Consider the following 17,626-nt stretch of genomic DNA (forward strand, 5'->3'; position numbering starts at 1 on the left):
TAATGTCCTTAAAACAAGTCAAAATGAGGCTCAGTAGTGTGTGTGGCCTCCACGTGCCTGTATGACCTCCGTACAACGCCTGGGCATGCTCCTGATGAGGTGGCGGATGGTCTCCTGAGGGATCTCCTCCCAGACCTGGACTAGAGCATCCGCCAACTCCTGGACAGTCTGTGGTGCAACGTGGCGTTGGTGGATGGCGCGAGACATGATGTCCCAGATGTGCTCAATTGGATTCAGGTCTGGGGAACGGGCGGGCCAGTCCATAGCATCAATGCCTTCCTCTTGCAGGAACTGCTGACACACTCCAGCCACATGAGGTCTTGCATTAGGAGGAACCCAGGGCCAACCGCACCAGCATATGGTCTCACAAGGGGTCTGAGGATCTCATCTCGGTACCGAATGGCATTCAGGCTACCTCTGGCGAGCACATGGAGGGCTGTGCGGCCCCCCAAAGAAATGTCACCCCACACCATGACTGACCCACCGCCAAACCGGTCATGCTGGAGGATGTTGCAGGCAGCAGAACGTTCTCCACGGCGTCTCCAGACTCTGTCACGTCTGTCACATGTGCTCAGTGTGAACCTGCTTTCATCTGTGAAGAGCACAGGGCACCAGTGGCGAATTTGCCAATCTTGGTGTTCTCTGGCAAATGCCAAACGTCCTGCCCGGTGTTGGGCTGTAAGCACAACCCACACCTGTGGACGTCGGGCCCTCATACCACCCTCATGGAGTCTGTTTCTGACCGTTTGAGCAGACACATGCACATTTGTGGCCTGCTGGAGGTCATTTTGCAGGGCTCTGGCAGTGCTCCTCCTGCTCCTCCTTGCACAAAGGCGGAGGTAGCGGTCCTGCTGCTGGGTTGTTGCCCTCCTACGGCCTCCTCCACGTCTCCTGATGTACTGGCCTCTCCTGGTAGCGCCTCCATGCTCTGGACACTACGCTGACAGACACAGCAAACCTTCTTGCCACAGTTCGCATTGATGTGCCATCCTGGATGAGCTGCACTACCTGAGCCACTTGTGTGGGTTGTAGACTCCGTCTCATGCTACCACTAGAGGGAAAGCACCGCCAGCATTCAAAAGTGACCAAAACATCAGCCAGGAAGCATAGGAACTGAGAAGTGGTCTGTGGTCACCACCTGCAGAACCACTCCTTTATTGGGGGTGTCTTGCTAATTGCCTATAATTTCCATCTGTTGTCTATTCCATTTGTACAACAGCATGTGAAATTTATTGTCAATCAGTGTTGCTTCCTAAGTGGACAGTTTGATTTCACAGAAGTGTGATTGACTTGGAGTTACATTGTGTTGTTTAAGTGTTCCCTTTATTTTTTTGAGCAGTGTATATATTCATTATAAGGTTTAATATTGTTCCACAGTTCTTTTCTAGTCTCTGCCTCTTATAAAGAAACGTTCTGAGAGATGTGTGAGTTATTGCACTCAAAACAGGGTGTCTGTGAGAAAGCGCTTCAAGGCTAAAAGAGATTCATACACACAACCCTGCAGGGGAGTGAAAGAGATAAGAGACTAGTCAGACATACCACTATAAAGCAACTTGGGGAGTGGAAAATTACTGCTGAGCCCTTAGAAACACTGGAACTATTGTCTCTCCTGCAAGTTTGTAAAACTGTATACGCATAGGTGTTGATGTAGGCAGTTACATCACTAGGGGTTGACTGCAAGCATATTAAAAGCAACTTGGACTTTTCCTATTTTGCAGAACTCAAGAGAGACATCGGTTGTATGTTTGATCTTTGACTTCTGTCTACAGTTGTATTTTGAGTTCCTTATTTGTTAAGTAAATAACAGCCAAGAAAAGTGGAACCAACAGGAACACAACACATGCACAGTGATGGCATGGTGAACAAACAAACACATAAATAACAGGATATACTGCAGGGTGTCAAATAAACTAACTGAAATGTAGGTGGGTGTGTTAATTTAAACCAACTTTTTTGGTTCAAGTGTGGACCCACTTTGTCTTCTTTTGTTACCTGTTTTGTTATGCGTTTGTGTTGTCTCTGTCCCTGCAAACTCTTTCCCACTAACTCTGTCTTTCTGAGTTGGTTTTGCAAATAGCCTAAATATCAACAGCTCAACTTTAATTTGATCAGTTAGTGGGTGAATGAAATGGGAGTGTCATTGTTTTGGATTTATTGTGTTTCAGATGATGAAATCAAAGGGCCTGAAAGTGAACCCCAGGGAGATCGCTGAGAAGATTCAGCAGAACATTCCAGACAATGAGCTCATTGAGAAGACTGAAATTGCTGGACCAGGTTTGTGAAAATTCACCAAACAAGGAGGTGGGCAGAGCCAAGCACGAGCTAGCAAGATCTTACATGCTGTCCGCCATCGTGCGCACGTTGATTTTGTTTACCCACACCAGAAGCGATCAGGACACACAGGTTGAAATATCAAAACAAACTGAACCAATTATATTAATTTGGGGACAGGTTTAAAAGCATTAAACAGTTATGGCAATTTAGGTAGCTAGCTTGCTGTTGCTAGCTAATTTGTCCTGGTATATAAACATTGGGTTGTTATTTTACCTGAAATGCACAAGTTCCTCTACTCCAACAATTAATCCATAGTTTAAACGGTAAATCAAATTAGTTTCTTATTATCACTCCTTCCTTCAGGCTTCTTTTTCTTCTTTGGACTTTATATGGCTGTTGGCAACCAACTTTAGAGCATTACTACAACCGACCGGAGAGTGGACCTAAGTTCATCTTTCAATCATCCACGTGGGTATATGCTCCTAGAAACCAATGAGGAGATGGGAGAGTCCGGACTTTCAATTTTAGAGCCTGGCCACGCAGGCCCTCGAGCAGTGTGGGTGCAATGATTGAATAACATGTATGTGTACATTTATTTTGCAAATCTTGTGCACGTGAAGTGAGCGGTGTGGTCGGCATGTTATTGGCGTGTTTTAGCATGTATTTGCATATTTCTGTTGGGGCCTACTCTGAAGTGCCCATGTGCAAAAACTCCATTTGCCCTTGCACTCCTTCTAAACAATGCAAAAATCTACAAAACTGTTGGCATCAGATTATTGTTTTGGGAACAAAACTTTATTGATATTAAATGTTTCTTCGATGAAAACAAGAATGTCGGCCCAGTTCCATCTCGCTCCATACTCTACCACCGGTGGCTTCCTCTCCTCACAATATTTAGTGGCGAGTGAAATTCCAACCAGATGGTTTAGATTGATACATCCAGTTAAACTAAGTTGACCACGTGTTCTGGATTGTCCTGCAACCAAACAATCATGTCCCGCTGCATATTATCAACAAATTCAAACCTCACTAATTTTATTTTATTTAACCAGACAAGTAAGTTAAGAACAAATTCTTATTTTCAATGACTGCCTAGGAACAGTATGTTAACTGCCTGTTCAGGGGCAGAACGACAGATTTGTACCTTGTCAGCTCGGGGGTTTGAATTCACAACCTTCCGGTTACTAGCCCAACGCTCTAACCACTAGGCCACCATGCCGCCCCTAATAAAAATTTAAAAAACGTTGATTTGTCCCGTTTTTCAGACGTTCCAACCTGTCACTTGCAGTCATGTTGCGCTTATTGAGAGATATATACACACAGACTGTCCTGGGAGGATGCAGCCGGTGGACACCTTGTAAGAATTGGCAGATGAAGATGAGGTAGTGGGCCCCTGCTGATTTTCCATCGACACATGAATGGTTAGCCGATTATGGCTGAGGCATACACCTTCAAGGTAGAGGCAGAGCGACCTGAGTCCAATAGTTTGAAGGAAGCTCAGTATAACAGGTACAGAGCAGGATACCGGTTCCTCCGCCCTGGTAGAGCACCATTCGGTAAACAGCTTCCAGTGTACATCATCCTGGTCAATGGGGCTCTGGCGTTCTGTAACGTCTCGATAAAAGCAGGATTGCAGCTGGTCAGTAGAGGGTCGGGCTCTTCAGAGGCCACACCCATAGCTGTAGTTGGTCTGGGATGCCATATCCTGCCACCCAACTGTGAGAGCAGGTCCTGCCATGGTTCTCCCTCCAGAAGACTGAGTAGGGTTGGAAACCAGGGACAAGTTGGCCATCTGGGAGCTACAAGCAGCAGCCTGTGCTGGGCCTGAGATAGCAACATTGCACAGGGTAAGATCAGGGGTTTGGAAGGAAAGCATACGGTAGGTCCTCTGGCCATGTGAGCTAAGGCGTCCATGCCTAGGGGGCTCTTGGACTCTGGTTCTTTCTGGTAAAGGGAGCAGTGGGATGTTTGATCTGAGGTGAACAGTTCCACGTGTGCTGTCCCGAACCGCTGCCATATCTTCAGTACTTCTGGGTGAAGTCTCCATTTCTGACAAATCTGCCACCTTGTTTACCTTGCCTGGGAGATGAATGGCTCGTTGGGAGGCCAGATGTGGTACTGTCCATTCCAAGAGTTTTTGGGCCACCTGTAGGAACAGTACATTCCTCGTTCCCTCTTGATGGTTGATGTGTCAATGAATTGTCTGATCGTATCCGGATGTGTTTGAGAACAGGCAGAAAGGGATTCAGGGTTAGGTAAACAGTCTGATGTTCTAGCACATTGATGAACACTTTCCTCCGTCTTTTGCACCACTTCCCCCATACAGACCTGTGTTGCCACTCTGCTCCCCAGCCTGTTAGTGGAGCGTCAGTCGTCACTACTTCCTGCCTTTCCGGAATTGATCCGAGAGCGACACCTGTAGTTAGGTAGGCTCTCTTCCTCCACGGCCGCAGAGCAGATTAGCATTCCCTTGTCACCTGTGTTTTGGTGTTTCTGTCCTTCTTGGGGTCCAAGCGGAGGTCGTTTAACCACACTTGTAGTGGCCTTAAAGAAAGCAGGCCTAATGGTGTCTCTGCGGAGGCCCCCGCGAGCATGCCCATCAGTTGTTGGAACGTTCGTGCCTTCACCAATGCATTCAACTGGAATTGTTTTAGAAGAAGAAGAATGCTGTCCACGCGCTGAGGTGGTATACATGTCCTCATAGTGCGGAAGTTCAGAGCCATGCCAATAAAGGTGACCTTTTGGCTTGGCGTTGTTGCTTTTTTCGTTTGTTCACGGTAAGACCCAGTGCGCTGACGTGTCAGGTCTGAGGAGACTGGTCTGAGTGGGATGCCGACCCCCCCGCCATTCAGTTTCTGCCCCATGCCTGTTCGTGGGGTTCGTTGCGCACTAGCCACGACCACGGCCTCATGGGGGTTTGGGGTGGTGGCTGCATAGCCGTCCGGGGCTGGGGAGCTCCTGTGTTAGGCTGGTGGTAGTACCAAGGGCGTGTGTAGGGCTGAGCCTAGTGAGAGTGGGGATGTTCACGTGCGTCAGGCCTCGATCTGCCATGACTGTGATTCCTGGTTTCTGGGCTGTGGTGTAGCCCAGGGACAGTCCCGCACAATCCTGAACACGTGGTCTACTTAGCTTAACTGGATGTATCAATCTAAAGCATGCGGTTGGAATTTCACTCGCCACTAAATATTGTGAGGAGAGGAAGTCCAGTGGCAGAGTATGGAGCGAGATGGACCTGGGCCCACATTCTGCAAATGTTCTCATCGATGAAACATGAAATATCAATCAAGTTTCATATTACACCCCCCCCCACCTCACTTCTTATCCCTGTCGTCTCTTCTACCCATAGTCCCATCTTTATATTAACCCCCCCCCACCTCACTTCTTATCCCTGTCGTCTCTTCTACCCATAATCCCATCTTTATATTCACCCCCCACCTCACTTCTTACCCCTGTCGTCTCTTCTACCCATAGTCCCATCTTTATATTAACCCCCCCCACCTCACTTCTTACCCCTGTCTTCTCTTCTACCCATAGTCCCATCTTTATATTAACCCCCCACCTCACTTCTTACCCCTGTCGTCTCTTCTACCCATAATCCCATCTTTATTAACCCCCCACCTCACTTCTTATCCCTGTCGTCTCTTCTACCCATAATCCCATCTTTATATTAACCCCCCCCCTCACTTCTTACCCCTGTCGTCTCTTCTACCCATAGTCCCATCTTTATATTACCCCCCACCTCACTTCTTATCCCTGTCGTCTCTTCTACCCATAGTCCCATCTTTATATTACCCCCCACCTCACTTCTTACCCCTGTCGTCTCTTCTACCCATAGTCCCATCTTTATATTACCCCCCCACCTCACTTCTTATCCCTGTCGTCTCTTCTACCCATAGTCCCATCTTTATATTACCCCCCCCCCCCCCACCTCACTTCTTATCCCTGTCGTCTCTTCTACCCATAATCCCATCTTTATATTAACCCCCCCACCTCACTTCTTACCCCTGTCGTCTCTTCTACCCATAGTCCCATCTTTATATTAACCCCCCACCTCACTTCTTACCCCTGTCGTCTCTTCTACCCATAGTCCCATCTTTATATTAACCCCCCTCACCTCACTTCTTACCCCTGTCGTCTCTTCTACCCATAATCCCATCTTTATATTAACCCCCCCACCTCACTTCTTACCCCTGTCGTCTCTTCTACCCATAGTCCCATCTTTATATTACCCCCCCCACCTCACTTCTTACCCCTGTCGTCTCTTCTACCCATAGTCCCATCTTTATATTAACCCCCCACCTCACTTCTTACCCCTGTCGTCTCTTCTACCCTTAATCCCATCTTTATATTACCCCCCACCTCACTTCTTACCCCTGTCGTCTCTTCTACCCATAGTCCCATCTTTATATTAACCCCCCACTTCTACCCATAGTCCCTTTCTCCATGACCCCATCTTTATATTAACCCCCCCACCTCACTTCTTACCCCTGTCATCTCTTCTACCCATAATCCCATCTTTATATTAACCCCCCTCCCCCACCTCACTTCTTATCCCTGTCGTCTCTTCTACCCATAATCCCATCTTTATATTAACCCCCCCCCCACCTCACTTCTTACCCCTGTCGTCTCTTCTACCCATAATCCCATCTTTATGGTGAATGCACCAATTTGTAAGTCGCTCTGGATAAGAGCGTCTGCTAAATGACTTAAATGTACGTTTTAATGCGCTGTTTTCTACTTTCAATGGCCTGCTCAGCCGCGGGGCCGAAGAGCAGTCCGGGGACAACTGGGAGCTTGCTCAGCGCCCCTCTGGAGTCATCGGACATTGGGGCTTGGGCGAGCCAGACCTAGCAACGAATCACAACAAGGGCGGATATCAGTCTGCCTAGCTCTCTGGTCAGGAATGCAAATGCTTGAAGAGATGCGTCATTCAGGTTGCAAAGGTCCAGGTCTGCGTGCTCTGACTGGAGCATCCTGTTCTGTGCTTGCATGAGCACTGAGAGGGAGTTCCCAATGCGGGCCATGTGGGCCGTTGTGTCGTAGGCCCGTGACAGTAGCTCATCTGTGGCCCTGCACTGAGGTCTGGGGCAGCGGGCATCATCCTTCAGTGCTTCATCTGGGAAGAGCATTAGCTCTACTATGCATTCATCCCATGTTTTGCATCGGGCATGGCAGATATCGTCCCACTGTCCTTACTGTGGTGGGCAAGAGCCCACGGGTGAGCCCAGCATCTCTGAAGTGCCATAAGAAAAGCTGGTGAAGCTGGCACACTGAACGGTGTAGCTACCGGGGTCTTCCTTTTTTAAATTTTTACAAAAGGATAGATTTAAAGTTAGATAAACTTAGATTTTTCGGCAGGTACATATGCAGGATACTACCCTCCACAGCACGGCCTTCGCTCCAAATCAAAACTCCAAACCTACAACCTCATTTTGACCAAAATTAACTGGAGAGATTACTGCTTTCAACGTCATTTATTTTTCCAAGCTATGTTGGAGGGTGCTCTAGCCAACAAACAGCAGAGACCTGAGGACACCATTCCAACCTGGAACTGACTGAGTAGTGTTTGGTCTGATGCTATTTTGAAAGCCATGAAGAAAAATAAAATGTTAAGGCTCCCAGGCTTGCAAGGACAGGCCAGATACAAATTCAATTAGCACTAAGGTGTGAAATAAAAGGCCCTTGGGCCCAACAAGTGTCAGGAGTCTTTGAAGCATCCTCTGAAGCCCCCTCCTGCTGTTCAAAGACCATTCACTGGCATTTTATACAAGAAATCTGCCTCCAGAAATAAAAGCTTATCCCAAGTGGGTGTGACACCTACTCCCAATGCCTGCTGCACTGCTGCTTGGATTCCAACTGATGATCTATTCACCGTCTGTCCTGGCCTGTCTCCCCCTGTCTGGTACAGGTACCTCCACCACACTCACCCCTCTCTCCCGAGCTTTCACTCACCTCCAACACACACGCACTGTTGGGGTGAGTGACTCTGAACTTACAATGGCTAGCCCCAAGTCGTTATATATTTAAAAATGTTCTTGTCCATTTTGCTATTTGCCTCATGACTCCTGCATACTTTGTTGACTACCAACTTTATTTACCCAACCGTGGGACAGACTGTTTGTTCCCAGACTCAGGACTCTGACTCTCTATTGGTTACACTGACTTGGCCTCCCATCCCATTCTAACCACCTCTCGCTGACTTTGTATTCATGTTACCTGATGGAATTTCTGTACAATATGATCTTGTTGGCATCTGATGCACATTCAGATGTCATACATCACCACTGCAGAGCTCTCCATGTCCTATGCCATGCCTTGATTGTATTACTGTTGATGATTTCTGGAAATGTGCATGTACTTACTGACCATTTCGAATCCCACCATACCTTTTCCGCTATGCAATCTGGTTTCAGAGCTGGTCATGGGTGCACCTCAGCCACGCTCAAGGTTCTAAACGACATCATAACCGCCATCGATAAGATATTCATAGACCTGGCCAAGGCTTTCGACTCTGTCAATCACAACATTCTTATTGGCAGAGTCGAAAGCCATGGTTTCTCAAATGATTGCCTCGCCTGGTTTACCAACTACTTCTCTGAGTTCAGTGTGTCAAATCGGAGGGCCTGTTGTCCGGACCTCTGACAGTTTCTATGGGTGTGCCACAGGGTTCAATTCTCGGGCTGACTCTTTTCTGTATACATCAATGATGTTGCTCTTGCTGCTGGTGATTCTCTGATCCATCTCTATGCAGACGACACCATTCTGTATACTTCTGGCCCCTACTTGGACACTGTGTTAACTAACCTCCAGACGAGCTTCAATGCCATACAACTCTCCTTCCGTGGCCTCCAACTGCTCTTAAACGCAAGTAAAACTAATTGCATGCTATTCAATCGATCACTGCCCGCACCTGCTCGCCCATCCAGCATCACTACTCTGGACGGCTCTCACTTAGAATACGTGGACAACTACAAATATCTGGGTGTCTGGTTAGGCTGTAAACTCTCCTTCCAGACTCACATTAAGCATCTCCAATCCACATTTAAAGAATCTAGAATCTGCTTCCTTTATCGCAACAAAGCATCCTTCACTCATGCTGCCAAACATACCCTCGTAAAACTGACCATCCTACCGATCCTCGACTTCGGCGACGTCATCTATAAAATAGCCTCCAACACTCTACTCAACAAACTGGATGCAGTCTATCACAGTGCCATCCGTTTTGTCACCAAAGCCCCATACACTACCCACCATTGCGACCTGTAGGCTCTCGTTGGTTGGCCCTCGCTTCATACTCGTCGCCAAACCCACTGGCTACAGGTTATCTACAAGTCTCTGCTAGGTAAAGCCCTGCCTTATCTCAGCTCACTGGTCACCATAGCAGCACCCACTCGTAGCACACGCTCCAGCAGGTATATCTCACTGGTCACCCCCAAAGCCAATTCCTCCCTTGGTCGTCTTTCCTTCCAGTTCTCTGCTTCCCATGACTGGAATGAATTGCAAAAATCTCTGAAGCTGGAGACTCACATCTCCCTCACTAACTTTAAGCACCAGCTGTCAGAGCAGCTTACAGATCACGACACCTGTACATTGCCCATCTGTAAACAGTCCATCTATCTACCTACCTCATCCCCCATACTGGTATTTATTTTGCTCCTTTGCACCCCAGTATATTTTTATAAATAAATAAAAATGTACACTCTGGCCCACCTACTGTTGCTAGCCCCAATTCTGACTTGTGCGCTGATATCTGCTTCACTGATTTCTGCTCTTGTAAAAGCCTGGGTCTTCTGCATGTTAACTGTAGAAGTGTATTACCTAAAAGGTGTGGGTTCACAGCTCCAGTCCAGATGTGTTGGTCATTACTGAGACGTGGTTAAGAAAGAGTGTTTTGAATACTGATGTTAACCTTTCTGGTTATTCATTTTCCGGCAAGACCTTCCAATGGTGGGGGAGTGGCAATCTTTACCAAGGATCACCTTCAGTGCTCGGTTATCTCCAAGTCTGTCTCCAAACAATTTGATTTGCAGTTTTTAAGTATTAAACTTTCAAATAGCTCTTGACTGTTGCTGGGTGCTATCGTCCTCCATCGGCCTGTACCCTACCCTACCTGCCCTAAGCTCTCTCCTGGCCCCTTACACTAAGTCTGAATTTGTCCTGCTAGGTGACCTAAACTGGGACATGCTTACACCATCTGACCAGGTCCTAAAGCAATGGGACTCCCTAAATCTTTCTCAGATTATCAATAATCCCACAAGGTATGATTCCAAACACCCAAAAAAGGCTACGCTCCTCATTGTTATCCTGAAAGGTATCAGTCCTGTGTTTTCTGTAATGACCTTAGTGATCACTGTTTTACAGCATGTGTTCGTAATGGCTGCTCATGTGAAACGACCTGTCCTGATGTGTCATAGATGCTTGCTAAAAAACTTCAATGACCAAGCCTTCCTTCATGAACTGGCCTCTGTAAAATGGTATAGAATCATCTCGATCTCCTCTGTCGAAGACACTTGGACCTTTTTTAAAATAATTTCAGTGGTATTGTTAATTAACACACCCCCATAAAGAAGCCCCTAGTTTCAGCCAATAGTTCGACCGTGATCTTTGAGTAACTCCACCTCAAGAGTTGCATTTGGCGATAGGCTCAGCACACGCATACTCAAGGTGACTGGCTGTCGTTCAGGCAAATGAGAAATAAGTGTGCTCAGGCTATCCGGAAGGCCAAAATAATTTGCTTTAAGGAGCAGTTCTCTCTCTCTGTGGGTCTAACCCCAAGAAGTTCTTGAAAATGGTTAAAGACCTGGAGAATAAACCCCCCCTCACAGCTGCCCATGTCCCTTAATGTTGATGTGGTTGTTACTGACAAGAAGCACATGGCTGAGCTCTTTAATCACCACTTTATTAAGTCAGGATTCCTATTTGACTCAGCCATGCCTCCTTGCCCGTCCAACATTTCTAATGCAACTATCCCTGATGTTTCTCCCTATTTTTTTCCCCTCCCCCGCTACAAAGTTTCTCCCTGCAGGCAGTCACTGAGTCTGAGGTGCTAAAGGAGCTCCTTAAACTTGACCCCCCAAAAACGTCTGGGTCCGATGGTTTTAGACCCTTCTTTAAGGTTGCTGCCCCTATCATTGCTAAGCCTATCTCCAACCTTTTTAACCTGTCTCTCCTTTCTGGGGAGGTTCCCATTGCTTGGAAGGCAGCCACAGTTTGTCTTTTATTTAAAGAGAGAGATCAAGCTGATCCTAACTGTTCTAGGCCTATTTCTATTTTGGCCTGTTTATCAAAAGTGTTGAAAAACTTTCTTGATGTCTAGTATTCTCTCGGTTATGCAATCTGGTTTCCGCTCAGATTATGGATGTGTCACTGCAACCTTAAAGGTCCTCAATGATGTCACCATTGCCCTTGATTCTAAGCAATATTGTGCTGCTATTTTTATTGACTAAATTTTTCTATTCTGAATGGTTTGTCCTCGGGGTTTCGCCTGCTAAATAAATTATGTTATACTCACAGGCATGATTCAAACTGTTTTAGAAACTTCAGTGTTTTCTATCCAAATGTACTAATATCTTCTGGGGATGAGTAGCAGGCAGTTGAATTTGGGCATGCATTTAATCCGGATGTGAAAATACTGCCCCCTGTCACCAAGAAGTAAAAAAATGTGTTAGCTGCAGGGGCTCTGGCTTGAGGATTATCACGCTCTAGCCTAGCTAAGGCCACGTGCAGGACCGCACGTAGTGAGGCAGAGCTTTGTTCAGAGCCTCGGAATGACTCCTCTGACCCATCTTTAGCGTTGAGACTGAATGTATCCACAACAGCAGTTGGCACCTCCTTCACCATATTGGGTGTGTTTTCTTCCTGGTCACTAAAGTACCAGTTGGATGCCCAAGTGGAGGGTATGCTAGAGGGTCCTGACTCAGAGCAACTATGCTTTTGCATTCCTTCAAGCCCCCTATCTCAGAAGATAAGGAATTGACCTTTTACTTGGGGGCTCCATCGGTTTTGTGGGCTTTCCCTCTTTTGGTGGTCCTAGGTGGGTCCTGGCAAACAAAATGATCTGTGAAAACCAGGCCCTCAACTCTAGCTAGATGCACTTGCTTCACAGGCTGGATGGCGCAGTTATTGCAGGGGTCAGAAAGGGCCTCATGCTGTTGGTCAACGCCTAGGCAGGCGGGGCACCAGTCATGACCATCTTCTACTTGTAGTTCAGCTCCACAAGAGGAGCTGAACAGCATCAAGGTGATGCGGTGTTCTCTCGTGAAGAAAATAAATGCTAAAATATAAATATATGACATTTCTTATGCAGTACACTGATTTGTCAATTAACTAATATAATGATGACTGGAGACTGTATACAACAGCTACCACAATACACAGTAAGGGTAGAGAGCTACAATAATGTGTCGGGAGCTGTACAGCACCCACAAAATAATTTTAGAGCTATGGCCACAGGGCTGGAGCAGGAGGCTTATTTATGCAAAACACGCACAAATGCCCGTCATTTGGTAAGCCATGCTGACAACATATTGGCAACTAGGTGGAGTGGGTAAACTAGCTAGCTTGTAGCATGCTAGTAATACCAATGGATAGGGAATACCAGGGGGAAGCAATCCGAATTCACATTTTATAGCTGGCTAGGCTAACAATCTTCCTAGATGTGGTTATCTAGGGGATTGACCCGCTCAAGTTTTATATAGTCGAGGGATGACTAGTGCCTGGTGGCCTTGAAAACAAGAACAGCAGTGGAGGATATCTTGACAAGGTTAGCACCGGAGTACGGTGGCCAACACACACTAGCTGTTGGGCATAAGACATGGAAGCCCGATATCCTCTGATAAAAGGGATAGGTAGGGAAGAGCTGTCACACAGTCTTTGAGGGTGAATTTCACACTCTGACCCACAGGTCACAGGCTGTTGTTGACAGACTGACAGTAAACACAACTCAGAGTTTAGCTTACCCTACTGGGACTTGGGAAGATGCGATCTGAAAAACGGGAGCCGCGGAGCAGTCAACTTTGTGAGAAGAAATAAGAGGCGGTGTGTGTGTGGTCTGATGTAGTTTTATATGAAACGCAGAGCACGTCCTCCCACATTGTCACGTCATCGGCGTGACTTTTTGGTTTCTACTGATACTGTAAATTCTAAATTCTATGATGTTCAATAGGCCATATCACAACTGGTACTGACTTTGAGAAATTTACATTTACAATCTTATCTCTGGCACCTAAAAAGTTAGCACTACACCATGAGCGGGAAGAGGATTCTTCTTTTAGGGGGGGTGGTTGCCAATTTATTTAATTCATATAGGCTACACTGTCTCTCGCGGATGTCCCGCAAATCAATCTCTTGTCCCGCACTTTAAATGTGCTCAATCTTGGTGAAACATCTGGTTCCTTCTGTCTCTTGTTACATAGCTTTTTGTGCTCTCAGGGTTCATCAATGTTCACCTTAAGAGATCGTTTGTGTCCAAACTGCTGACCAACATGCTACTCAACGGTGTCCAACCTCCTCCCTTAGAGAGCAAGAAGAAGGTAGGCTAATATCCTGCTTTTATGGACCCAACCAGTGCCCTTTTTGAGTTTTAAATGTTGAATCTTATGTGGATGTGTGTGTTTCCTAGGTGGTTGTGGATTTCTCATCTCCAAACATTGCCAAGGAGATGCACGTAGGTCACCTGCGCTCCACCATCATCGGGGACAGCATGTGTCGCCTGTTTGAGTTCCTAGGCTATGACGTGTTGAGGTCAGTCAAAATGTGACAGACATATATACATTCAGTTAATCTTTTTTTGAAGTGTACTGGTATCACTTTATGATACAGAAATGACCAGGTATTTACTTAAAATGTAGTAAACAATAATAACCTATGAATGTATGAAGAGTTTCTGTGTCAAACAGCTGTAACAGTTGTCAGTCACTAATATACCATGACTCAGCCAAATGAATACCAACAGAGGCAGAGCAACCCCTACATTTCAGTTAGTTTATTTGACTCCCTGCCCTGCAGTACAGTGGGGCAAAAAAAGTATTTAGTCAGCCACCAATTGTGCAAGTTCTCCCACTTAAAAAGATGAGGCCTGTAATTTTCATCATAGGTACACTTCAAATATGACAGACAAAATGAGAAAAAAAATCCAGAAAATCACATTGTAGGATTTTTAATGAATGTATTTGCAAATGATGGTGGAAAATAAAGTATTTGGTCAATAACAAAAGTTTATCTCAATACTTTGTTATATACCCTTTGTTGGCAATGACAGTGGTCAAACGTTTTCTGTAAGTCTACACGAGGTTTTCACACACTGTTGCTGGTATTTTGGCCCATTCCTCCATGCAGATCTCCTCTTGAGCAGTGACGTTTTGGGGCTGTTGCTGGGCAACAAGGACTTTCAACTCCCTCCAAAGATTTTCTATGGGGTTGAGATCTGTAGACTGGCTAGGCCACTCTAGGACCTTGAAATGCTTCTTACGAAGCCACTCCTTTGTTGCCTGGGCGGTGTGTTTGGGATCATTGTCATGCTGAAAGAGCCAGACACGTTTCATCTTCAATGCCCTTGCTGATGGAATGAGGTTTTCACTCAGAATCTCACGATACATGGCCCCATTCATTCTTTCCTTTACACGGATCTGTCGTCCTGGTCCCTTTGCAGAAAAACAGCCCCAAAGCATGATGTTTCCACCCCCATGCTTCACAGTAGGTATGGTGTTCTTTGGATGCAACTCAGCATTCTTTGTCCTCCAAACACAACGAGTTGAGTTTTTACCAAAAAGTTCTATTTTGGTTTCATCTGACCATATGACATTCAACTTCAGACGGGCCTGGACACGTCTGGCACTGCAGGATTTGAGTCCCTGGCGACATTTGTTTTATATATATATTTTTAAACCTTTATTTAACTAGGCAAGTCAGTTAAGAACAAATTCTTATTTTCAATGACGGCCTAGGGCATAGTGTGTTACTGATGGTAGGCTTTTACTTTGGTCCCAGCTCTCTGCAGGTCATTCACTAGGTCCCCCCGTGTGGTTCTGGGATTTTTGCTCACCGTTCTTGTGATCATTTTGACCCTGCGGGGTGAGATCTTGCGTGGAGATTATCAGTGGTCTTGTATGTCTTCCATTTCCTAATAATTGCTCCTACAGTTGATTTCTTCAAACCAAGCTGCTTACCTATTGCAGATTCAGTCTTCCCAGCCTGGTGCAGGTCTACAATTTTGTTTCTGGTGTCCTTTGACAGCTCTTTGGTCTTTGCCATAGTGGAGTTTGGAGTGTGACTGTTTGAGGTTGTGGACAGGTGTCTTTTATACTGATAACAAGTTCAAATAGGTGCCATTAATACAGGTAACGAGTGGAGGACAGAGGAGCCTCTTAAAGAAGTTGTTACAGATCTGTGAGAGCCAGAAATCTTGCTTGTTTGTAGGTGACCAAATACTTATTTTCCACCATAATTTGCAAATTAATTAATTAAAAATCCTACAATGGGATTTTCTGGATTTTTTTTCTCATTTTGTCTGTCATAGTTGAAGTGTACCTATCATGAAAATTACAGGCCTCATCTTTTTAAGTGGGAGAACCTGCACAATTGAGGGCTGACTAAATACTTTTTTGCCCCACTGTACATCCTGTTATTTTGTGTTATTTTGTGTTTGTTTACCATGTCGTCACTGCATGTGTTTGTTGTGTTCCCTAGGCTGAATCATGTGGGGGACTGGGGCACCCAGTTTGGCATGCTCATCGCTCACCTGCAGGACAAGTTCCCAAACTACCTGACCGTGTCCCCTCCCATTGGAGATCTGCAGGCATTCTACAAAGTGAGTCCACCCAAAATACAAAATATTTTAAAAATTGAATAAAGTTGACCACTACAGATGAAGGTGGTGGGTTTAAAAAAACTTAAAGGGAATGACATCAGAAATGGCATGTCCTTTCGTCTGGCCAAATGTTGAGTTGTGTAGACTGTCCTTGGCATACATTACATACTGTTCCTCACTAACTGTCATGAAATATGTTACCTATTGTCTCCCCTGATGATATGAGTGATTCCTCCCGGTCTGTCTGTGCCAGGAGTCTAAGAAGCGTTTTGACGAGGAGGAAGACTTTAAGAAGAGGGCCTACCAGTGTGTGGTCAAGCTGCAGAGCAAAGACCCAGCCTTCATCAAAGGATGGAACCTCATCTGTGACGTTTCCAGGAATGGTGGGTACGATGAATGGATAGATGAAGGGGTGCTGAAAGTAAGAAATTATAGTGAAGGCTACGTTTTGTTCAAGGGTTAGTTAGACCTAATGACAATTACTGTGAAAAGTCGAAAGTAACTAGAGTCCTAAAGATGACATTATCAGAAGTAAATTCACAAAAATATAGGCCTAGTACAGTAGTTCAGCTTTTAATGAAAGGTCACAATCAGAAAGACAGAAAGTTGTGGCGTTTGCCATTTTGGAGTTATTGACATCGTCAAAATGGGGGTTCACATGGGGTGATGAGTTCATGGTGACTACTCTATGGTCAGTTCGGTTTCATTGTTTTTTTTGTGTGTGTGAGAACGCATGTGTGGGTATGTATGATAAGGGCATGACAGGCCTGAGGTGTCACAGTGCTCCATATTGTGTGATCTCTGGGAGGATTTAAAGCTTCATGTGGCAGACAGGGAGGGAGAGCGGGATGAATGGAGGGAGAGACACACTCAGTGCCTTCATTAGCCAGCAGTCTTGTCCCCACTGAGACCCAGCTGAGGAAGGGCATTTGGGTTGCTCCATCCTTTTCTTTCTCCTCCATTTCCTCAACGAGTGACTTTACTTTCTCGTGTCTCATCCAAAGACATACAATGTAGTTGGTGTTGATTTCCCCCTAGTGTTTCTACTGAACTCCAACACAGATCCAACTCTTGTCTTTTTGTCTTGTAGAATTCCAGAAGGTCTACAACTGTCTGGACATCCAGATCATCGAGAGAGGAGAGTCCTTCTATCAGGAGAAAATGATCGCCGTGGTCAAAGAGTTTGAGGCCAAAGGTCAGTCAGTTTAAATCAAGGAAAACAAAGATAGCGTTGTCATTCAGTTCATATTAATGTTATTCATATTAAGATTGTAGTCTTCACCTCAGGTGGGTTGCTGTACTGCAAGGATTCCCAGCCAAGGGGGCACAACCCTCATAGTGGGAGACAACTTTTCGTGGGGGGGTATGGGACCTTTCTTGATTTGAGGGGTGAAAAAAAGTTAATATTCAGTTGTTTATACCGATCTAAAACAGCACATACATCCGCAAAGCTTTAGGCTAGAAACGAGGTAAAATGCCAGAGGAAGACGCAGCCCTGATGCACATAGGAATATCTTTGGATTGTTTCTCTGACATTCAGAAGTT

The 17,626-nt window shown here is 45.8% G+C and overlaps 1 protein-coding gene and 1 long non-coding RNA gene across 3 annotated transcripts in view; one reads left to right on the forward strand and one right to left on the reverse strand.

Annotated features, from left to right (window-relative positions):
• The window catches only part of LOC118390058 (arginine--tRNA ligase, cytoplasmic-like), a 34,083-nt gene that overhangs the window by 5,117 nt on the left and 11,340 nt on the right, over positions 1 to 17,626 (forward strand). For both annotated transcript variants that reach the window (XM_035780220.2, XM_035780221.2), the window contains exons 4-9: positions 2,166 to 2,274; positions 13,705 to 13,805; positions 13,895 to 14,016; positions 15,961 to 16,081; positions 16,335 to 16,464; positions 17,172 to 17,276. In XM_035780220.2, the coding sequence (XP_035636113.1) occupies positions 2,166 to 2,274; positions 13,705 to 13,805; positions 13,895 to 14,016; positions 15,961 to 16,081; positions 16,335 to 16,464; positions 17,172 to 17,276 (688 nt within the window). The remainder of the gene's footprint in view (positions 1 to 2,165; positions 2,275 to 13,704; positions 13,806 to 13,894; positions 14,017 to 15,960; positions 16,082 to 16,334; positions 16,465 to 17,171; positions 17,277 to 17,626) is intronic.
• LOC127906154 (uncharacterized) lies at positions 5,572 to 11,044 on the reverse strand. The gene is made up of 3 exons (XR_008060479.1): positions 6,815 to 11,044; positions 6,135 to 6,512; positions 5,572 to 5,772 (listed from the first exon to the last, which is right to left on the reverse strand). It is a non-coding gene; the product is annotated as an uncharacterized LOC127906154 (long non-coding RNA).

This window comes from Oncorhynchus keta, chromosome 11, assembly GCF_023373465.1.
Source record: "Oncorhynchus keta strain PuntledgeMale-10-30-2019 chromosome 11, Oket_V2, whole genome shotgun sequence".
Classification (NCBI taxonomy): Eukaryota; Metazoa; Chordata; class Actinopteri; order Salmoniformes; family Salmonidae; genus Oncorhynchus; species Oncorhynchus keta.